The sequence below is a fragment of the Myxocyprinus asiaticus genome, chromosome 38 (assembly GCF_019703515.2).
Source record: "Myxocyprinus asiaticus isolate MX2 ecotype Aquarium Trade chromosome 38, UBuf_Myxa_2, whole genome shotgun sequence".
Taxonomy (NCBI): Eukaryota; Metazoa; Chordata; class Actinopteri; order Cypriniformes; family Catostomidae; genus Myxocyprinus; species Myxocyprinus asiaticus.
In genome coordinates, this window is record NC_059381.1 from 18,624,976 (window position 1) to 18,650,260 (window position 25,285).

The window sequence follows — 25,285 nt, forward strand, 5'->3', positions numbered from 1 at the left end:
TAAGTCACTTCTTTTCAATGAATCAGCCAAACCAGTTCATAAATATGTGTGAAAGTTTCATTAGTGAATCGGTCTGAATCAAAATGATAAAAAAAAAGAAAAGAAAAAAACTTTATCTGGTAATCACAAACCACTAAAAATGTCATGGAAAATCATTAGCAAAAAAGTGTGGGAACCCTGAAATATGAACTGAAATTCAATGTGAAGAAAAATCCAACAAGTGTTTTTTCCACAGATGTGTGGAAATAAAGGACAATTCTGCTCATTTCTACACAAACACACAGCACAGGTGATGTCTACACACACACACACACACACACACACACACACAGAGTGCATCTGAACCCAAGGCTTCTCTAGGTCAATGTCTTAAGAACAAGACGAAAGATTAATTCAGACCACCCCACACCCAGGCTTTATAACTGAGCAATCAATGATTGAGTATTTTTAGTGATATCTTATCTAGTACAGCATTTCATTTCTTCTGCTTTGTGTGACTTTGAGCCAGTGACCAGGTGTCATCTATCAAAACAATCCTAGTCTTTGGAAACCTGCTATTAACTGATAAGGACAAGCCTCCATGGTGTAATGGCTCCCTCCTGAGCTCACAACTCAACTTGGGGAGGAGAGTACGACAGAGAGAGGAGAAGGGAGACAAAGACAAGGTGGAGGTGGGGAGCTTGCAAAGGCAAAATCACTATTGCCCATTCTTCAGTTTAAGGATTTCAATAAACCTCAAATATCAAATATTAAACTTCAGCATGCATCCTGCAATGTACACTCACTGAGTCTGGTCGGCCAAAGAGGATAGGCATTTTTGACTTGGCCAGTAAGAAACCAACCAGAACACGTTGCATCGCAATCGTATAGCATCGCTCTGGCAACAAACCACGAGTTATGCATGGGCAAGCATCACTAAAAATCTAATTCAGCTAAAACCATTTCTTTGTGTCAACCATAACCTAAAATAAAAGCCATCAAGTATCAGGATTATGTGAAATACAGTATGGGCAAACAAGACAATAATACAACTTGGATGGATGTGATCAAGTTGAACAATAAGCTATTTAAATATCCACCTTTAATGATCGTAACTACAGAGATATGAAGGTCATTATTCTAGCCAAGAACCCACAGAGTAACTCAGGCCAGAAATGAATAGCAAAAGCTGTTATGGAATCAATCACTTGCTGATCCATCAGTTCCACACACCCAGGTAGCAAGAAACAGCTTTCTGGTGAAATTGGCCAGTGTGAAGTCCGTGTCACTAGGCAACAAGACCTGATCGCTCCTTTGTTTGGGGTGAAAGGTTGGAAGTGTTCACACTAATCTCCGAGTTCACAATTAAGTAACAGAAGAGTGTCTTTCACTATTTTCCAGCCCCCCTCCCTTTCTCCACTCCTCTCTCTTTTCAGGGAACAAACAAAACCAAATCCCCCATTTCTAATGAAAAAGTATTTGCACTGTAAATTAAAGGGTACACTTTTTTATACTTGTACAGATCACTTTTGGGATGTCTGCAAACAGCTCAAATCTAATTACAGGCTATGGGTGGGGGGGGTTACTCAAAAAGCTGAAGGAACGAAAGAGGACTGGCCCATTGTGAAGTAGCTCTGTTGCGTCTCCAGTGAATCCTTTTCTATTCAGGCCACTCGTGGGACGGGGTTAATCCATTACAGGGATACTTCAAATGTGGGAAACTCATTCACAAAGGGTCAGTGTGTGTGTGTGTTTTTTATTTTATTATAGCTGTAGTCTGTCCTGTACTTTAGGCGTTTTTTGGCCTCCTTTTCATATCGTTCGCCTCCCCCTCACCATTTAATTACCTATGGTTATTAGTGTTGAGATACAATGCATTCAGATCTGAGGGGGATAATGCTTGTTCAACACAGGATGAGTCTTATTGTAGCGGGCAGGGGTGTCCCATCTCTAGCGAGTTTGGCGGACAAGATCGGGAGTTTCCTGCTGGCTTCTTTTACAGCATGTGAATCACTGGGCCAACAGGAGTCCATAATCTCTGCACAAAACTTTTATATTCTATTGGACATGTGCTGATGTCTCTCCAACACAATGTGCATCAAAGCTTCGCTTTCCCCTAGTGCTGTACAAGACGGATTTAGACATCACAATTCGCTGTCAAATCTGCACTGAGAAACAATGCGCGCTGCAGCCGTCACACAGAGATGTTACAAAATCTTGCTTCCACGACTGTACCTACTAAGCTGGCAGCGACTGTGGTGGGTCCCGTTGGGGCTTCCTTGTTGAAGGGCCAATGACCTATATTCCCAAGCAGAGTGCTCACACTGACTCTGCACAAACTGCAGGAGTCGGTTGATAAAAGTGGAGCCCATTGTGGGAATTTATACTTCGCCTAATGGCTAAACATTCTTGCCAACAGATGATTACTTCTGGGTGTTGGCTGCACGTCTGCACATGGTATCTATCAGCCAACTGAGCATCTCACCCACTGGAAAACTCATTTAGATCCTATCTAGGGAAAAAATTAGTTTGGAAAAAAAAAAAAGAGAGAGGCTAGGCTAGTGTGCACTTGATTTAATTTGGTCACTGATACAGATTCCAAGCACTTGTGCCCTTCGTATTTTGGGAAGAAAGGAAAAAAATGCAAATAAAAAGCCTTCTGTTCATGAGACCTGCCATAAGGACACACACACACTGCTTCAAAGGATTTAGGCGTCAAATAGGGTCTAAGCCGTAGCCTCCGTTGGACTGGCGCAATCCCACGTAACAAATTCAGATAATCATTTTCAGTCTTTTCATTTAATCTTGTAGCCCTCTGAATGGAGCTTGAAAAGATAAATTGACATGGAGGTCAAACGATATTGACTTTAAAAGTCTGGTCCACGCCAACTGTTATTCACCCAGCAAACTCAAAACAGAAAGGCAATATTGCACTAAAATAAGGGGCTGTTCACACCGAACTTGTTTTTGTGCTTGTCTGGCCTGTTTTTCAATTGTGCGTCTCTCTGTTTTTTTCAGTGTCTCATGCAGGAGCGCAGAGTTTTTTAGATGCTGTGTCAAATTAAAAATAAAATTCAGCTTTTAAAAATGAGTCTCAAAACTTTTCGGGGCACTGCGTCTAGCTTTTTATAGCAAAAGAAAGCATTCGATGTGAACGAACCCTAGATCTTAAACGTAGTATTAAGAATTAGGCTATTTAATTAGGCTGGGTTCACCTGACCATATCGAACGCGTTTCTTAACATAAGATGTGTTTGCATTCAAAAACGGCTAGACAGAGCACAAGGGAACTGAAACAGAATGCAAGGGGCTTGAGTGGTATTTAACAAATTTAATAAAAATAAAATAAATTTGGTACTATACATGTTAAAAGAGAACGCTTGTGGCAGGATGCTCAAAAAACAGTGCAAGTAATGGCCAAAGATGTATGTCTGATTGTAAATGTCCGTAGCAGTAGTGTTCTAAAGCAGATAAGAACAACTTTACCATGCAAACTGCCTAAAAACTCAAACACTGCCAATAAAAATATTTAAACGAAAAAAATATGTGAAAACATTTGATTAACCAGTTGACCTTACTAATTAACTATTTGGTTATTGGATGATTGGTCAGCTAACGTGATCAGTGTTGGGCAAGTTACTCAAAAAGTAATCAAAAAGATTTATGATTACTTCTCTAAAATTGCATTTGGGGGGGGGGGTTCAATACTGAATGAAAACAATAACAACATCATAAAGTCAGCAACTTGGCTAAAGAAACTTCCAATGTATTTCTAAAAATGCAACTTAACTTTCTCATCTCAAACATCTTGTTGCGGTGGGGAAAATTATTTTTTTGATTACATCCACAACTAGCTCTGGGGCCACTGTTTAGTGGCTGGCTTTGATCCACAGACCTCAGCCCTTGCTGATGACACTTCTGTATACAGTTTTGGATTTGCTTTAGGTTGTTAGCCAATTATCAACATCATTCATTGACACAAAGTTAAGCGTGTGGGAAGCACAGCTCAGGTGAGAGGGAAGAGTGAACTGTCCATCTGAATCGGAGGAGACAGCCTGACATCTGTGAATGACACTTCATCATCATCGGATTCATCATCAGAATCCGACTCTGTATTTTCAGCAGGTTTATACATTCTGAAGACTTTTTGAAAATTTGATCCATTGTCTGTGGCTGTCTCTGTGACTTTACTTGACAGTCTAAATGCTGAATGCACCTGTTCTATATCGCTTGCAAACACATCATGTATGCCTTCCCTTAATTCTATTAAAGGCTACGGCAATTTTTCACGGCTACAAATTACAGGGTTAATCCAATCGGCTGTCATCCCAAGGAAGCTTTCTTTTATGACTAGTCCAAATGTCTGCGGTTGTGAAGACATTCTTTAAACACTTAAATGTCTTTTTAAGTTCAGTAGACGGGGGTAGCATTTCCTCCACCACATATGTGGCTACAACTCTCTTCATCTGCTCTGGAGTTACCTTCCCTCCTAATCCTGAACAAAAATCCAGTCTGGATTGTTTAGGTGAGGTTGGACCGCTCTCTTCTTGGGTGCGGGAATCCTTTTTAGCAATGAGTTTTGTTGAGAATGCTTTCTGTTTAGGTGCTTCAACAAACTGCTGGAAGAGTTAAGAGAGGTACAGTTTCCATTTCGTAGTAAGATTTTTGTTTTTACTTTCAAAAAATCTAAACAATGTGTATATTTCCATTTGAAGAAACAACCAAACTCTTTTGAGTCCATTGTAACACACTGTTTACCCATCTACCATTGCCTCTATGCATGTCCTCTACAGTGGTTTGTTAGAGCGCATACTCATTAGATGACACAGCAATACAAATAGAAGTACTTACACAGGAAAGTAATTTATTTTCAAAGTAGAATTTTCATTCTACTTAATATTATATTAAGTATTAAGTCTTGGCAATAAATATGTAATCCAAGTAATGCAATTTTACTCAGTTTATGTCAGTTACTGTAATCATGTTAGAAATGTTTTAAATATAACACGTTACTCCCAACACTAAACGTGACATATCCCTATTCCGTGGACGTGGATCATCAGTTTTTACAACACAGGAAAGGCAGCCATTACGAGAATATCAATTGCAAGTGTACGGCCAACCTGCAGTGTGGATAATGAAGGCCTACAGTAACCAAGCCGGGTGCAGGCGGTCAGCGAGGCTCGGACAGATGGGTCCTCTGCTTGAGAGTGGGACAGCTTGCTCAGTAATGGATGTAGAATGAGATATGGGGATAGAGTCTGGCACAGCTAATAGTCATTTAATCAGCTGCAGCTGACCAGCACATGGACACCATTTCTGATGCCATTCTGGCTCAGAGCGATCCAACCCCATCAGCCTTTTACTACTAACACTTCCACTATACAGACTAAGGCAGTGGCTCTCAACTGGTGGGTCGTGACCAAACAAAAGTCCACAAGTCTATTCTGATAGAGTCACAGACAGCAGGGAAGAAAAAAAAAACTATGTTAAATACAAAAAAATAAATAAATACAATGCAAATAAACATAATCGTGCATTACTATTATAGCCATGTAAATAGGATTAGCATCTTTTAAAAGAGAGAAAAAAAATGCTTCCCATGACTTTTGTTTTTGATAACAAAGATCCTTTGTTACTTGGTTAAAGTAAAAAAAATAAATAAAAAAATATGCAGATGGCAACTTGGACAGGTGCATGACATCACCTCATACTCGAAAACCATGAATAACTATGCAAGGTAAAAGATAATATTATTCAGACTACAATAAATACGAGGTTAAGGTTAGTGCCAACCTCAATATAACTTGTGTGGTAAATTATTGACTGCCGAGACCATGAAACCATAGAAAGAGTTCATGGTAATATGCAGTTCACAGTCATTTTAAAGAGATAGTTCACCCAAAAATGTAATCTCATAATTTACTCACCCTCATGCCATCCCAGTTGTGAATGACTTACTTTCTTCTGCAGAACACAAACAAAAGATTTTTAGAAGACTATCTCAGCTCAGTTGGTCCTTAGTCCTTTTTTTAATTTACTATAAATCTCCTCTTTCAATTTCACATTTTGAAAGTGAAAGTGTAGATTTATAGTAAAAAATTACTTGAATATTGATCTGTTTCCCACCCACACCTATCATATCGCTTCTGAAGACATGGATTAACCAGCTGGAGTTGGAGTTGCTTTTTGGAGTTTCAAAAGGTCTGGTCACCATTCACTTGCACTGTAAGAACCAACAAAGCTGAAATATTCTTTAAAAAAAATCCTTGTTTGTGTTCTGCAGAAGAAAGAAAGTCAAACACATCTGGGATGGTATGTAAATGATGAGAGCATTTTTGGGTGAACTATCCCTTTAATAAATGTTGATGTTTAATTTGAAAGACATTTTATTTGTTTACTTTTGTACAATAAAAATGTTAGTACTGTTTTGTGTCACCACTTGATGTCCAATGTAAAATCTGGGTCCCATAAAACAACCAGTCTAAGGGTTCCTCTTCCCGTACAAAAATAGCACTCAAAAAATAGAGTATTTGAATCAAAGCAGTCAGCATCACCATTCTGAAGGTCACTTCTCAACTACTACGGCAAACAAATTTGCCTTTGTCTAAATCAAACAGGACGCCCAAACCAGTCCACATTCTTATGAATTGGCTTGTGCAACTTTAATGCACAGTGACAGGTTAATTACGTCACAATTAACTAAATGCCTAACAGCCGCTCTACTAGTAGTGGTGTGATTGAGTTAATAGAGGGGTATGACATGACCTGTGTTTACTGGTGGCACAGACCTCATTTGTGAGAGTGACAAGCTGGAGGAGGGGTTGAAAGGTGGAAAGCCTTTCGGGACATTATTTGGGGATATTTTCAGATGTGGGAGAGAGAGTGTGGGGTGAGGGGACCCAAGAAAAGAGCCCTTTTTCTCTTTCTCGCTGCGCCAAATCACAGCCGTGTTGTTCTATTCCTTTCTCTCGCTCTATCAAAACTATTTCTGGCTTGAGAGAGAAAGTGTTTACTCTGTGGCCTGGTTCACTGGAGTCACGCCGTGTTCCCACCAAGCAAATCCGCTGTTCTCTCTCCAAAATGGTTTGCATATTTTCCCTGTAACACAAGACTTGAAAAGGATGAGGAAATCGAGAGGAAGGGGGGAGTCGTTGCCATTATATCTGGATTTATATGCAGTCAGCTGCTCCACCAGTTTAAAAAAGGCTGTGTGAAAACAACACCGCATCTCTTTTATAACAGTATGAACGCAAAGCTAATAATGGCTCCAATGTTTTGAGGAGGAATGCTGGAGCTGGGGAAGGGTTGAATCATGAAGTCCTGGAAGTCTAACTGATTCATCGATTGAGGGAACCCAGGGAACTTCATGGTCAGTTTTCTTTGCCTCATTGTCATAATAGTTTTGTCAAAACACAATTACAATTTTCAAAGCTTACACTTTGCTCAACTTTCACAGAAACTCTAGAATTTTCCTCTCATATCATATCTTCTGTCCAGACTGTCACAGTGAATAACGGCTCTACTGTTTACGGTAAAATGCATCTCTCGGCTAGACATCATATCAGTGCTTATGATTTAAATGAGACATGGCTTTTCACACTCCATAAAAGTCAATAGCTCTTATTTAAAATGCACCAAAACACACAAAGGTCCCTTTAGCAAAATTCATGAGTGAATTTTTCATCGCAGTCCCTTGAGATAAGTGATCGTGGAGTTGAAGTCTTTTCAAATTGGGCTGCCCTTTAAAGTAGGTCAGAGCTAAGATTCCAAACAGCACTTGGACTGTGCGTCAACAACAGCACATGATGTTGTTTTTCTCCCTGAGTGCTGGCACCAAACACTACCAACCATTTCTGTGCCTTAACCAACCTCTCCAACTGCCCAAATGCTCCTGACGTCAAAGGCGGCAAACACTTCGCCAAGGAATGCCATCAACAAAGATAATTTGACACGTCATTTGACGATCCACGCTGTAATGTTCAGGTACATTATGAGCCATTTTGATTCTTTCTGTTAACTAAAAGCTTATTATTTTGTCAATATTCATTTTCACAATGATGGTTACATACACCAGATGATTAAATGGTAAATAAATAGGCAATGTATATAATTAGGGGAAACAAATCTGATTTATCAATCTGAAATACTACAGGCTACATACAAGGGCCCCTTTTTATTCCACTGAACATATCACAGCAGCTGATTTCTCTGACATCAACAGAGCTGAGAGAGGCCTACAAAGGGCCCATTGAAGTGGCAGTGTTACTCTGGAATGAGGCAGGATCCGTGCCGACAATCAAAAATTCAAACAAGTTAAATGGATCATGTTCCAATGAAAATCAAAATACTGTCATCACTTTTTAACCCTCAGGTTGTTCCAAACCCATATTACTTTTCACCATGAACCACAAAAGGAGATGTTAGGCAGAATGTAAGCTTCAGTCACCATGCACTTCCCTACAATGACAATGAATGGTAATGGAGACTTAACATTCTGCCTAAAATCTTTTATTTTTGTTTCATAGAAGAAAAAATGTCATATGGGTTGGATCGACATAAGAGTGCATACATGGCAACAGAATTGTGATTTTTGGGAGAATACAAAACCAAAAAGGTCTTACTTGAAAAGTATCTCTGCTGTATTTGGGAGAAAGCAAGGAAATAGAAATTTGACATCCACATAAAATGCATAAATGAATAAAATGCAATATTCTATCAAGTCACGCCTTACTCCATCATGTTTCAATTTGTTGTTGTTTTGTAATTGCTGTGTTTTTAAATCAATGCAGCATCTGACTTTTCCATGAATGGCTGTCGTTTTGTCATGAAGGCTTTTCCAATAACTAATTCATGCAAGCATGTCCACTACAACTACAGTTAAGCAGATAGCGTTACAGGAAATGACCATTGCTCCATGAACTTCAGTAGCCTTTCGGCAGATAAGCTGCCAACTTGAAAACCGAGACCTGGATGTTTACAACAACAAGAAAACTTTGGCCATCGTAAACACCACTACCACGGCAACAGTCATTAACTATTTATAAAGAGGGTGCAACTGCGTGTTACACATCCACCAGGGCTGGCATGGGGGGACAGAGGTGCAATTTTAGGCCTGTTAAGTAACACTGTTAGCATTGCATGAGCGTATGTGGACGGCAGAGCAAAGTCAGACTTGGCTTCATCTTATTCTATTTAATATTTTATATTGTAAATCTGAAACCTGCCTTCATTAATCCTTAAATGCATATCGGACCTCATTCCACCCCCTGTACATCATCCATTTTTTGGAGTATTGCCCACACTTCTTTAGTATTCCTAAATCTTTCTCTTATAAATAGTTTAGCACAAAAATATCAATAACAACAAATAAATTAAATTAGCAAAAATAAAATAAAAATAAAATAAAATTGAATAATGGTTGAAGTACCAGAAGTGTACGGGGTCATTAGAGACCCTAGGTGTATGTAATAATGTAGTAGATTTTTTTTTTTGCACTTCCATAATATTTTTTTTTAATGATTATTTCATATCTATATAAGCCTTTTATCACAGGTTATCTATTTCTTTGTTTATTAAAAGATAAATGAGTACTACATTTATACAAATAAACACGATATCATGTTGATTGTCTGTGTGACAATGGTGAATTATGTGTTATGTGTAGCTTAATATGTGTGACAACCAGTTGCGTCTCATGAAATTTCAGTTTAAAAGTAATGGATCCAGTTTTAGATTTGTCCTGATTTGTTGTATTCCTTTTGATATTTGAAAAATAAAACATAAAAATATATCAAAGTATATTTTTATTATTTTCTAATTGCCTTAAAAATATTTAGAAAATTGTACACTATTTGGGCATTTTGTAGATCCATTTGTCATAGATGTACATGCCGGATATCTTAAGACAGGGCTCCAGACTAAAAAAAAATTACTTAGGAGCCATTGACTCCTAAACTGAAACATTAAGGAGCCCAATGGCTGTTTTTAGTCACCAAATCACAGAATTGCTCGATTTAGATTGCTGCTCAGAAACAAGTTAGAAAGCCAAAGAAAAGTACGACAGCAGATAACCCATTAATTGAAGGTTTAATAAACCGTATATATAGTTGGGAAAATAAGTTTGCATTCCCTTTTGTCTCATAAATGTTCACACCCCTTTCATAATTTATATAAATATAAGAGATAATTTTTATTTTATTTAGTACTGCTCTTCAGAGTCTACAATAGATATTTACATATAGTATGCATACAGTAGTGTGTTGTCTTCTTGAGCATCACTGAATGTTTGCACCTTGTGTAATAGATGTGTAAACAAGTCCCTCAATAGACCTTTTTCACACTCCGGGTTTTGGAACGCAGAAGTAAATGTTTGCAGGGTAAACTTCGACAGCGGTGAATGGGAGTGAACGGGAGACCACAGCAAATCTTATTTTCACTTACCCATTTACTCCAAGAGCAAAAGAAAAAATCCACTATTACATTTGAATGACTTTCCAGAAGAAAAAAAAAAAATAGAGAGAGCGGTGGATTAAGACAGTCAGATGAAAGAAGATGCCAAATTTACTGTCACTCTCTCAGCAGCTTAAATAGAAACTCACTTGCAGCTGTGGTAATTCATATTTTTTAAAACTAATTCCAAGGTAATATAACACAAAGCATAATGTTATAAACTTACACGCAATATAAAAAATTAAATAAAATAATATAAAAAAGTTTGCCAGATTTACACTGCTAAATAAGGCGGAAACGCGTCATCAAAAGGTCTATTGTCTTAAGTGTCAAAAGCTTGATTTTATATATATATATATATATATATATATATATATATATATATATATATATATATATATATTTAAATTGTTGTAAATACTGTTACCGGATGGCCCAGACACAGAGACTACAAGAGTGCAAATTGAATGAAATTCAATATTGTGCTACTCCAATCCCAATCAATAATTACCAGAAGAATAAATAAGACACAATACAGAACTTTTCATTATAAAGAAGCCCGAAATACACATGGGACTCTTATTTTGAAATGTCTGCACTCCCAGTTGTGAGCAAACTGATGGCTGATTTGCTGAGATAGTGAATCTGATTCAAAGTGCTAATGGTAACCTGAGCTCCTGAGTTCAAACCCTCAGTTCTTTTCAGGTGATTCATGAAAAAGACCCAATTAAAGAGAGTCATTTGTTCACGACTCTCTTGCGCTCGGTTTGTTGTTGTGTGCGGTGCAGCGAGCTCGTCAGAAACAGAACGGGTGAAAAGCACCCCGAGACACACTGGTTGTGCGTGTCCTAAAAATATATTCAGTAACTCACAAGACGATATCTGACGAAACCGCATATGAATGCACACACCCCGACTGTTGCCAATGGTGACTAGATTTTAAATTATTGTCGCAATCAATTATTTTTGGTCACATTTGCGACCATTTAGTCGCAGTCTGGAGCCCTGTTAAGACTCAAATTTTTAAGAGTATTTGGCGGAATTTAAGGGTTAAACATGAAAATGCCACAAGATAGCGATATCACTAGACACTCCTGAGAAAGTTTATGAAGTTAAACATATTTAAATGACACCAGATAGTGCATTAACTTTAGCAGCCCTAAAATACTAAAACTAAATATACTGAAATGCAAAAACTTAGTTTATATAAACAAACAGTCAGAACGCAAAAACTAAAGGAAACTAAATAAAACAAAAGGGCACATTACAAATGTTGACGTCTGTCATGGCTAGTGTTCAGGAACAAAAACAATTCACAAAAGCTCAGACCTTAAGACCCACTTCAAGTCTATCCAGGCAGTGAAAATGAAGCATATGGGTGAGCATATTGAGGGACTGTGGAAAAAAAACAGCTTATCAAACTAGTCATGCGTTATAGCACATTTAAAATATAAGCCTGGTAGCCACAGGGGAGGCTGGCCTCAATGCTGTTCAGGTCCCTGGCAGGAAGACAAGTCTCACTGCCCATTTTTTTTACTCCAAACTCCAATTCTATTTTTAGTCAGGCTTTTCCACTGGTATGTCTTTCTCTGAATGTTAGCCCTGTTTAACCCCTCTTTACAACAGGCTCATATTGGTCAAGGCTCTCTGAAGACCCAGTCAGCAGGGCAATGACAAACTCTTTACTCATGTCTATCAAATAACACAAAGTGCAGCCAAAGAGTTCTGGGATGGGGAACCTATTTTATAAGCCCTACACCTAGTGTCAAAATACCTTGCTATCTATGGCCTACATACTACTACTGTAGGCATGAAGCACATGAAAGGCTTGATTTAACAAATACTGCACTATTGACAGTACATTTCAAGTGAGCCATTCTCAAGCATCTAGTGCTTACAATTTGCAACTGAAGGTGGTTCAAAGCCACTTTCGGTGTAATTAATTCTTCCAGTGACCAAACACAAAACGGGAGTACAGTCACAAATGTAATGCACCATGAAGAATAGAGCTTTCTATGCTCAAAGTGATCTGTGTGAGACAGACTTTTATGCTGTGGAGTGCTAGACAATTTTGCATGTGTGTGCACACGTTTGTGCTAGAACATCCTCCCAAGGGCAGATAGCAAGGCCTGTCTGGAAAGTGAGGAGTCATAGCATGGCACATGCATCAGCACAGCTCAAACTATCCCTCCTCATTTCTCTTTTTCTGTCCAGCCGAGGTCATCAAACCAGGGTAAAATGCACACAAGCACATACCCCTCTCGGGTTGCCACTGAGAACGTAAGCCAAGGTGGAAACCAGAGAGGTCTTCCTTCCATGCCACAGTATGGTTTTGAATGCACCTAATAAACAAACAAGCTTAACTAAGTTTGACCATGGCTGTCCTAGTACCAACCAATAATTTCCCTCCGCGAGATGACAAGAGGCATGTACTGTATGCGTGTAATTGTTGGGTGGGGGGCACTTGAATCCAGTGTTGGATTAGTTACTTAAAGTAATCCACTACAAATTAATTCATTGAAAAAGTAATCATATTACTAATTACTTTACATTTAAGTTACTTTCTAAAACACTTGTCACAAACAATTTTCTGTTTTACCTCTCAACAAATTCAAAATAATGTCTATTTTCAATGTCACTGCCATGTCCATTGTTGCATGCTCTTCAGCTGTCACAGAAATGCAAACAGACATACACATGAACATATGAATTCACTTTTTAATTGTATTACACATAAATAATATTTGGTTATTAGGGATGTGCCCGAAGCCGAATACCTTACTCGGAAAGGCACGAATAATGACTTCAAAACGAATAATGGATTCATTTGAATAGTATAAAAAATATATGTATGGCTGATTATCCAAGAAGCACAAGGATAAAGTGACATTTTAAATAAACATATCCAAAATTACAACAAATGTATGACTCTGTAAAGACAATATTTCTAAAGTGTAAACCTTATGAATGAAAATGTACACTGTGTGATTTCAGATCGGAAGGGCGCGGTTTCGACTCAAGTTTGCGATCTGTTAATTGTGCGCGTCTGGAGCTTGTAAATGATTCCCATGTATTCATTTATAGCCTAAACCTGAGCGCGATGATTTCACATCGGAGCTCGTCTATCCGTCTCTTAAAGTTTACCACATTAATATCCACATCAGTGATTAAGGTAATTATTTCATTATGACTTTATTCCGAAAAAGGTTAAAATGCTCCATAAAAGTTTAGATTCTCCATTGAGTATTCATCTGTTCTGAATATTCCTGCTCATGTAAAACGAAGAAAATGAAATATGCTCTGTCTTTTTTCATCTTCTTTAAACTGCTAAATTTGAGAATGTTAAGTGTTCTTGAGCTCTGGATAAGCGCTATATAAATTTTACATTTTATTTAAAAAAGATTTAAACAATTTTATTTATAGAAACTATAAATGTAAGAGTACCATTTAAAAATGTCAGTTTCATTTAGTTTAGACACATTTCTGGTTTAAGGTCCACCTACATCCGGTTCTATCCGAATACTGAGACAGACACAGATAATTTTGTCATATGAACAGATACAGATAACAGCTTCACTGCAAACTCCTATTGGTTACAATTTATTTTGCAGTGTCCTTGTTCCAGTGTAATTACACATGTAAGTACTGAGTAATATTAATTAACAACATGTACTTCCTATAGGTTTAGGGTTTGGTTTAGGATCACTTGCTTGTAAAGATGCATAATTCACTGTTATTACTATAGTCATTACATGTAATATGTATAACAAGGACACTGTAAAATAAAGTGTAACCTAATATATATATATTTTTTAGGAATATTTGTAGCCCAAGTAATGTATTTAAAGTAATTACTTTAAGTCAGTAACTGTAATCTCATTACATGAATTTAAAATATGAGTTACACTACCTTTTTTTTCTTAAAAGTAATTATATTACAGTGACTAATTACTTTGTAATCCAATTACACCCCATACTGCTTACATCACACATAAAATGTCTTTATGTCTTTGCATTAGATAACATCAAATCAAGTGTAATTTATTTTAGAAAGATAGCATAAGCACACCTTCCAAGCTGGGTTTCAACTTTAAAACAATAGATATATTGATCAAAATGAACAGAAAACTGGTTTTGGTTTGTATTTTGTAATTGCCAAACATTAGTGGAACATGTCCATCTCTGGTTACTCTTATTAAATTTGAGGGGGAAAGGGCTTCATACAGTCACTAAAATCATGTTGAGACCAGTTAGTTACAAAATTGTCTCTCAGAAAAGTTCTTGCACCATTTGTCTGCAGATGCCACTTTGCTTTATATACTGTAACTAATGCAATGACATTTAGACATGAATTGTCCTGTCAAAGGATGTGGGCCCTCAAAGACGGATCCCTGGCCTGGTATTATGCATACAGTAGCAGACCGCACATGAACGAGGGTTGCTTGAGCACATTTGATGTGTAATGTGTGGATGAGTGTTTTTGTATCTGGCACACCTGTGTGGATCTGTCGGTGGGCCTCTAGAGCGTCTTCCTTCTGAAACTGAGCTCCACACTGGTCACAGACGATGGCTTTCTCACCAGCTGCAAGAAGAAAAAACAACAGTTATTCTTCAATCAACATCATTCTGGGTGTTCACATGCTGTGTTGCATTACATGTTGGAAGAGGAGGATACATGAGTGAAGGTTGCATATTGTTAGAAACAAAGTTCCAATGGCAATCTGGTGCCTGTGAGTGGGGAAGTCTGCTGGATTCTGAGGGAATCTTCATTTTCTTTGACAAATGTAATTTTTTATTAATTTATATTTGATTTTGCGATGTAACATGACCTGGACATATTTTTGTTGAATTCATCCATATTCTGTATTTATCGCTTCAATCAAAGATGTGACTGAGCTTTTGAAATTTGTGAAGGAATGTCAACGCTCTTGGCTTTGTATCTTTACGTCATATCGCCTTTACAAGAAAAACAGGAAGTTATAGCTCAGATGAAAAAAAGCTGTGATGGAGAACAACCAAATATCATTTCGCAACCACTGTAAAGTTACAACACATACTGTACCCTCATACAGGAGGAAATACTGCTTTTCTTACTTTACTGGCCGATGATGCCACACAGCAATAAACTTTTAAATGTGGCACAAATAAGTTCCTCAGAACTGCTCATGAAATCAAACATTACTGATACCTATGGTCAAATCATGTCACTTAATGTTGCAAATAAAGAGGAACTACAATAGAAGATCCTCTGATTTCTAGCTTTTACAAATACAGCTGGTTGCTTCAGTTGTGTAATATTAAATTGATTAAAATGTCTAGCCATTAAATATCTAGCCTCCAGGAATTGTTGGAAAGATAAAGGTACAGTAATTTTTCAATGTTAAAATACTTTCTCCTGCAGTATTTTATGTACAGAGACAACTAAATAAGCCACAATCTGACTTTCCCTAAAAACTCTGTGTCACTTTCAGACCATTACTGTATTTGTTTCGGTGGTCTGCACGTGAAGTTCTAACTCAGCCAATTATATCAGTTTTCCGAAACATGGAAGGCAGCATTGGGAAGTAGGAGTGTTTGGAAAACCTGTTTGAAAACAAATTTTAAAACAACTTTTCCGTTAAAAATTCTGTTTGGTGCCGCTTGTAGAGCAAAAATTAAACACTGCACTATTGAAGGGTTAGTTCACCCAAAAATTTTAATTCTCATTTACTTACCCTCATGACATCTAAGATGTGCATGACTTTCTTTCTTCAGCAGAACACAAACAAAGATTTTTAGAAGAATATCTCAGCTCTGTAGGTCCATACAATGCATGTGAATGGTGATCAGGCCTTTGAAGCTCCAAATAGCAGATAAGGTCAACATAAACATAATCCATAAGACTCTAGTGGTTTAATCAATGTTTTCTGAAGCGACCAAGTTGGTTTTGGGTGAGAACAGACCAAAATATAATTCATTTGTCACTGTACAATTTGACAGCAGTCTCCTTGGAGATCATGATTTCAAGCTCGATAACACTTCCTATAGCGCCATCTAGTGCTCTCCACATGCATCAAGCACTAGAAAGTGTAATCGTGCTTGAAATCATGATCATGCCTAGAGACTGCAATGGCAAGATGTACAGTAAAAAAGGAGTTCTATTTTGGTCTGTTCTCACCCAAAACAAACTGGACTGCTTCAGAAGACATGGACTACACCACTGGAGTCTGATGGATTACTTATGTTGAATTTATCTCATTTTTGGAGCTACAAAGGTAGATCACCATTCACTTGCATAGTATGGACCAACAGAGCATGGGATGGCATGAGTGAGAGTAAATGATGAGAGAATTTTAATTTTTGGATGAACTATACCTTTAAATAAACCGTTAGGCTCCACTATCAACCAGCAAATTGTTTCTGGTCTGCAGAGCTGTAGACAGGGGAGCAGGACTCGCATATGGCCATGGAGCAAAAAAGTCAAAGTACTAAAGAAGCCAGAGATGGAAAGCCAGCAGGGCATTGATCACCACATTAAGTGGCAGAAAGGAAGAAGCCAGACCTTAAAAACCCCACCCGCAACATAAACGGCAGCTTATTGAAGCAGGTCATTATCTCACAGGGGGTGACAACAACCAGCTACCCAGCAGGAACGTGCTTCCAAGCCCAGCAAAAGTCATGGAATTAAAGTGATAAATTCTAGCTTCGCTCTTTGATCAATAGCGACTTTCTTGTTAACAATGACAAAAAAAGAGTGGAAAAAAATGCCTCCCTCACATTTGGCCAGGGCCAGAAGAGCTCAGGGGCCAAAATGCCACAGAAAGTGACAAAAATGCCACTGAAATTAAAAACGTATATTAAAATATTCTAATAATTTAGATGGAAAATAATATATTATATAATATAATATAATAATTATGTCCACATTAAAGGTAAATGCCCCTGAAAATCAACTGACAAATACTGGCCAAAAAAATTTAATTAAAAAACTAGATTCAGTAGTGATTTATTAACCCACTTTAAAAACCCTCCCAACCAACCACCAAAGAAAGAGAGAGAGAGAGAGAGAGAGAGAGAGAGAGAGAGAGAGAGAGAGGAAGACGAGTGCAAGAAATAACTGCTTCTCCAGCAAAAAAAAAAAAAAAAAACAAACAAACCAAAAAAAAAAAAAAACTTGTGGCTATAAAAGAATTGCTCTCTAGCAATTCAAACTTCCTCCTCCCCCTCCCCAGCTGCTCTTGGAGTTGCCAAAGCAATGGCGAACCTGACATAATGGGCCTTTACACAACTGTGGCTCCCAACAAGTGGAGAAGAGATGCCACGTGCCACAGGCCCATTCCTTTTTCACTTCCCGTCCTAGAGCATATTGCACAACTGACACCCTGATTTACTGTTTCTAAAGAGGACAGCCTGTTGATCACTCGTGTTCGGGAGCGTTGTTTTGTGTGCGTATGCACATGAATTAAACTGTGAGTGTGTAACTGGAGCCTTTACGAGAAGAGTAGTCAGAACAGAGAGATGCAGCAAACACTGAGCATCATATTACCCAGCAGTCTTTGTTGATGAGCCCCTGAAGAGAGTGATACTGGGGCACAGCTGTAATAGAAAAACCTGTGAACAAGCAAATTGTCTAATGCTATAAAGGTGGATTCTCATCACACACTCTGATCAGAAGCCCCCCTCCTCGCTGCTCCGATGAGGGAACATAAGTAGACAAATACAGCACAAACAAAAACAAACCCTTTCTGTTCGGTGAGCCTAAACAAATGCGTTATATAAGACTGCACAGTCAGTACCAAAAAAAAAAAAAAAAAATTCAATATAAAGAGAGAAAAAAAACAGTGCTGTTAGAACAATGTGTGCAGACAGCATGCTCTCTCTCTTTCCTTTAGCAGTAACGAGCTGTGCTGTACAGTTTTATTTACACTATCCTCTTATCAGTCACAGAACAGTACGGAGACTGCCAACTGGAATGGACAGCCAGGAACTGTGTGTTCCCTCTCTTGACTAGATGTGCACAGCAGGCAGAGCAATTTTTTATCAACCAAGAAAAAAATCCTAAGAGTCTGCCAGATTCCACTCGTGTAAAAAAACAAAAAACAAAAACAAGACAACGTGGATGCACGTGTGCATGAATATGTTTGTGTACACACTATCCCGCTGTTGCACTGATGAAAAGACGTATGGGCCCAAAACTTTGAGACCATTAGTGAAAATGATTTCACAATTTTTCTAATTTAATATAATACTTTTCAATACAAATTATCATTTTAGTTTTAACAATTTGGGTGAAAAGTTGAATTTACTCTGGTGGCCAAAAGTTTGGAATAATGTACAGATTTTACTCTTATGGAATTAGTTTTTTAACTTTTATTCACCAGAGTAGCATTCAACTGATCACAATGTATAGTCAGGCCATTCATAATGTGAAAAATTACTATTACAATTTGAAAAAAAAAAAAGTTCAGAACTTCTTAAACTACTTGAAAGAGTTCTCATCAAAAATCCTCCATGTGCAGCAATGACAGCTTTGCAGATCCTTGGCATTCTAGCTGTCAGTTTGTCCAGATACTCAGCTGACATTTCACCCCACGCTTCCTGTAGCACTTGCCATAGATGTGGCTGTCTCTTTACAATCTAGCTGATCCCACAAAAGCTCAATGGGTTTAAGATCCATAACACTCAATTATTTGTTGTCCAATGTCTGTGTTTGTTTGCCCACTCTAACCTCTTCTTTTTGTTTTTCTGTTTCAAAAGTGGCTTTTTCTTTGCAATTCTTCCCATAAGGCCTGCACCCCTGAGTCTTCTCTTTACTGTTGTACATGAAACTGGCGTTGAGTGGGTAGAATTCAATGAAGCTGTCAGCTGAGGACATGTGAGGCGTCTATTTCTCAAACTAGACACTCTGATGTACTTACCCTCTTGTTTAGTTGTACATCTGGCCTTACACATGTCTTTCTGTCCTTGTTAGAGCCAGTTGTCCTTTGTCTTTGAAGACTGTAATGTACACCTTTGTATGAAGTCTTCAGTTTTTTTGACTGATGAGTTTCTAGAGAAAGCGGTTTCTTTTTTTGCCATTTTTGACCTAATACTGACCTTAAGACATGCCAGTCTATTGCATACTGTGGCAACTCAAAAACAAACACAAAGACAATGTTAAGCTTCATTTAAAGTACCAAATAGCTTTCAACTGTTTTTGATATAATGGCAAGTGATTTTCTAGTACCAAGTTAGCAATTTAGCAAGATTGCTCAAAGATAAGTTGTTGGAGTGATGGCTGCTGGAAAAGAGGCCTGTCTAGATTTTTATAAAAAATGACTTTTTAAATAGTGATGGTGCTGTTGTTTTTTTTACATCAATAATGTTCTGACTATACTTTGTGATCAGTTGAATTCCAGTTTGGTGAATTAAAGTACCAATTTCCTTCTGAAACAGCAAAATCTGTACATTATTCCAAACTTCTGGCCGCCAGTGTATGTAAAACAAAATGTACATGAATTGTGTTTGGTATGTCTCATTTTTGCTTTAATGGCAGCATGTGCTTCACAAGTGGAAATCCTGATGATTCATGTTATGCTTGTATGATTTGATAATGTTTCAAAGAGCATCTTGTGTGCTTCAGTGGAAGCAAAGAAATCTGTGTTTTTATATGGAGTTAACATCGTCAATGTCATCATCGTCAATTTTCTTGAATTTGATTTGTAACCTAGAAATCTTAAACATAGTGTTTTCTTCATTTTACATTATAACTTTGTTATAGGGCTGAGCAATAAGACGATACATATCATGGCGACGATATAAAGTGTAGATTGAAAGTGTTGATCACGATATGTAAATATTAACATGCGTGGTGTGGGCTTGTCTATGTGGGTTGGTCTTTACATGAGACTTGAAGAAACATGGACAGGGTTTTTCGGCATTGAAAATTTTTCTGCTGCTGCCCAAGCAATTTCAACGACATTCATCTTGTGATTGGCGCTTCAAAATCGCTACATACTGTATGCTTCTCATCTGACATGCTCATCTGTGTTTCACCTGTGTGTGGCACACGCCATCTCTGGAGCCTGCAAGTGTGTGCGAGTCCAGCAGGCTTCCAGATATTTGTGCTCCACAGACAAGAGAGCGCAGAGCGGGATCACTCATGCTACTCAATCATTTTTTACCCAGGAAAACCCACCCTAATGGAGAAAGACCTCTCCACAGAATGGGAAGTCTCCCAAACAAGTCAAGAAAATGAAGAGGAGCTTGTTATTAAAACAGGTGCGATATCTGTGCTGTGGGTTCACAAAAGCCGACACAGAGCTGAAAAATGTAATCTGCAAACTGTGTCACACAACGATAGTCACTCGTATACAAGCAATCTGTTTTACCACCTCAAAATGAAGCACGCAAAAGAATATTATGAAAGCCAAAAGATGCACTCTACATTAATTCGGTCACATTTATTTTTATTTGTTGCATTGCTTTAAGATCATCTTGAGTTTCTTGAGGAAAAATCTATGATGATGATAATAATAATAATAATAATAATAATAATAATAATAATAATAATATTGTTTAATTAAATATCAGACAAAAATGTTTAATCATTTGGCATTTTGGTAAGGTTGATTTTTATTTTTATGTTTTTCCAGTTCAAAATAAAGAGAAAATTCTATAGGTAGTATAGTAGTAGTAGTAGTTTCCATTCATAAAGTAGCCTATTTAATTCACTGACTGGAGTTTCCAAAAATAGGCATTATAATATGGTTAATTCATATTTAATATTTTTATTGATTTTCAAGAAAACTTTTACTATATCGTGATATATATCATTATCATGATATAAAATTACTCATATCCTCCACCCCTACTTTGTTATAAATCCAGGTTTAAATGATAAATATAAAAATACCAGATTTTCAGACTTGTGCACCCCCCTACACATATTTGTAACCGTATTCACATTATCCAGCATGATTTGGAATGTTCCAAAGAGCATGTTGTGTGTTTTAAAGCAAGGAATCTTACCTTTCACACAAAGGACTTAACATGATAAATGTCACAAAATTTCTTTCATTTCATTAGTGACATAGAAACATTGCAGAATCTTAGATATCATTTCTTCATTTTATGTCGTAAAATTTTACATTCTTCAGTTTTACTTCTAAAGAAATGAACTGAAATTGTGAGATGTTTACAAAATCATGAGCACCCCCATGAGATGAAGACTCCAGTCATATCAGTAACTTTATAAAAGCTGTTTTATTCTACATGGAGAGGGTCCCCTCATGGTCAACGATTGTGTTTAAATGCTGCTGCATCCACCACCCTAGGTGACAGTGTATGTCCAAGACAACATCTTAAAAACATTACAGAGTGCACTTTTATAAAAAACAATATATATATATATATATATATATATATATATATATATATATATATATATATATATATATATATATATTAGAATGTGGTCTCAGACTTGTGGATCCCACCGTAAGCTCTTGGGTTTAACCATAAACAAACACATCCACAGAGAAATGAGCAGCACGTATTTGATTTACACGCTACACAGTAGATTAGGGCAATTGAGTCTCTACTATCTGAAAATGAAGACCAGTTAGCTGGTTAATATTTATACAGCCTTCACAGAGAACAGAAAGAATTGCAAAGGAGATAAAAATTTAGGATATCTAGGCTTCTTCTGATAGCTTGATGGTCTGGTGCACAGACAGAGGACGTCTCGGCACACACCAAAGCAGACAAATATTGACTTGCTAAAAACACTCTCACAAAGACGCTTCTAAATTTATCTGCTCAAAATGAGCACAATGTTGCACATTCGTTTACTTGTGTTTTGCCTTCTAAATCATTTAATCCATTTTACCCATAGATTCATCTGTCGGACAGGTCACATTCTCTCCTCCACTTCTTGTCAATTTCCCATTGTACAATGCTGTCATTTCAGCTCTCTCGCCCCAGATAGACTCAGGGCATTTCAGTTCACAGAGAAGTTGTCCTTGGTCTTTTCTTTTTGATCAGCTTCAAAATTTGTGGTGAAAAATCATAATGTATAAGAGAAAGTGTGTATCTCAATAGGGAATGTTTGGGTTTGGAACAATGTAGGGGTGAGTAAATTATGACAAAATGTATCATTTATTTGGGTGAACAATCCATTGAAGACTTATCAGCAAGGCACAGACAGATCCCATTGCAGTGTCTGGGACTTTTGAAGGCTCCCCGTGCAATCAACATGCAGAAACAAAGCAAACAAGACTAACAGGAAAATGTTGGAGTATGACCCAGTGAGCGGCAGGCTACAACTTCTCCTGCAACAAAAGGTGAAAGGTTCCATATGTTTTCCTCTTCCTTTCTCGCCTCTCTTTTTTCTTACGGCCATGGACCCTTAAATTATGACTCTGGGCAGCTTTCCTGATGGTATAGTGAGAGGACAAAGGGCTTTCAGAAGTAGAGGAAACAGGAGCTGGGCTGGGGAGGAACCAGCAGGGTTAGCCTGGTGTGAAGTGGCAGGAAATGAGTGGAGGCCTCCAGCATCTCACTGGCATTTCACCACAGTTTGCCTCTGTTTAAGATGCCACCAAAAACAGCAGCCACTGTTTGAGATGGGCAGGCATTTAAAGGTGACTTTGGTTGCTGTACATCTACAGCAGGCAAGTATACAGTGGCCGCAAAAAGTACTTTGATACTTTTTAATACTGAGGTAACACTTCAAAATGTCTAAACTTCAACATATCAAAGCAAGTCTATCTGCAAACAAAAGATGCTCATCTGAATATAAATTATGCTAAAGCTTTTTTCTTAGAACTAACTTCACTTTTTACTTCGCCATTCTTGCAGTTACTTAATTACTTTTAACCAACTGGTCTCAAGATGACTTTTAGTGAACTTGAAAGGAATATTCTGGGTTCAATACAGGTTAAGCTCAATCGACAGCATTTGTGGCATAATGTCGATAGCCACAAAAAATTATTTTGACTCGTCCGTACTTTTCTTCGAAGTTAAAGTAAGGCACTTACAATGTAAGTAAAAGGGGCCAATTTCTGGAGGGTTTAAAGACCGAAATGTGAAGCTTATAATTTTATAAAAGCACTTACATTAAATCTTCTGTTAAAACTCATGTATTATTTGAGCTGTAGAGTGATTTAAATTGTTATTTTTACAATCGTTTTAGTGTTTGTCGACGTTACATCATCATGGCAACGAAGTTGTAAACTGGCTATAACTTTACACAGAAAAGGTTAGTAAGTGATTTTATCACACTAAAATCATGTCAACACATATAGTTTATGTCTTGTGGCTATACTTTTGAACAGTGAGTATTTTAACGTTTATAGATTGGCCCCATTCACTTCCATTGTAAGTGCCTCACTGGAACCCAGATTTTGCATGTTTAAAGAAAAGGATGAACAAGTCCAAATTAATTTTTGTGGTAATCAACATTATGCCACAAATGCTGTCGATTGAGCTTAACTTGTATTGAACCCAGAACATTTTTTTAAGACAGTTTCTAGCAGAATATCCACAGGTATAGTCCAACACATAAATTATTTACATGTTCCATTAACGTTTGACAACTAGACAGTGTCTTCATTTTACATTTTTGTCTTAATTTTTTAACAATACTATAAGATGAAACCTAACAAATGTCTTTTGTGACATTTTACATCAAATAAATGTCACTTGGTTTGATATTTTTTTATATAATGCAAATACATTTTTCAGTGTAACTGAAGTGTCCAAGTACCTTTTGGAGCTACTGTAAATAGTATGGTATCAATTCATAGCTGGAATATTAATTATTTTACAGTTGTGAAGACTAACCAACCTTGGAATGTGGGCTTGGAAAGTGCTTCTTGAGTAGTTAACTTTCTCATAAGGCAAGAAAGGGCAAGTGTGATCTGCTTCCAACTTTGCAGGCCAGATCAATACCTGTGAGGTTGGCTGAAAGCAAAGCGATACTTCCAGCTCTCTTTTATTTATCACAGGAGAACCTGAGAGCCTGACCAATTGGTGAACCCTTTCCCCAAACGACCACCAAAAACTTCAACCAACCATTGGATGTGACAACTGAGCCATCTTTATAGTGCTGTATATTACTTTACTGCTGTGAATAGAGCAGTGGGAGGCAGCTTCTGCTATTTTCTCATTTGCCTGTCATGAATCCAGCTCCTAAAATTCACTACATGGCCAAAAGTATGTGGACAACTGAACACCACACTCAAAAGGTGCTTATTGAACATTCAATTTCAAAATCATGAGCATTAATAAGGAGTTAGTCTTCTCTTTGATGCTCTAAAAGCTTCCAGTCTTCTGAGAATACTTTCCACTAGATGTTGGAACATGGATAAATGGATTTTATTCCATTCAGACAAAAGAGCATTAGTGAGGTCAGGTGCTGATGTGGGGCGACTGGGTATGGCTCACAGTTGGCTCTCCATTTCATCCCAAAGATTTTCAATGGTGTTCGAGTCTGGCTTTGTGAAGTCAAGCTTTTTAGTATAAATGGACAAAAGAGCAGCAGAGAAGTGCTAGGCTGTCAGAGATGGGCTGCACATAGTTAACAGAGCCCATGTATGCTCCACAGGTCAATAACCTGTAAAGATTTAACATTTAGTGCCCATTATTTCCTGCTTTCAAGTCACACATTGTCAAAAGGCACTCTCTAGTTTATTAAGCACAGGTCAGGAGGAAGGGGGAGGGGCGGCAGGCTACACAATGATCTGGGGGACAGCAACTGGGACACAGCCACACAGTACGGGCCATTATTAAACCGTTCCACACTTAACATAGCCCTGTGATTGATGTTGTTAAGATTTCCATTTTTTCCTAAAGAACTATACAAGCACAGTACAGACTCACAGAAGGTATCTAAG

General features: G+C 37.6%; 1 protein-coding gene across 2 annotated transcripts in view; it reads right to left on the reverse strand.

Moving 5' to 3' along the window:
- zbtb16a (zinc finger and BTB domain containing 16a) overlaps positions 1 to 25,285 on the reverse strand; it is a 153,913-nt gene that overhangs the window by 39,391 nt on the left and 89,237 nt on the right. For both annotated transcript variants that reach the window (XM_051677820.1, XM_051677819.1), the window contains exon 4: positions 14,926 to 15,012. In XM_051677820.1, coding sequence (XP_051533780.1) covers positions 14,926 to 15,012 — 87 coding nt within the window. The remainder of the gene's footprint in view (positions 1 to 14,925; positions 15,013 to 25,285) is intronic.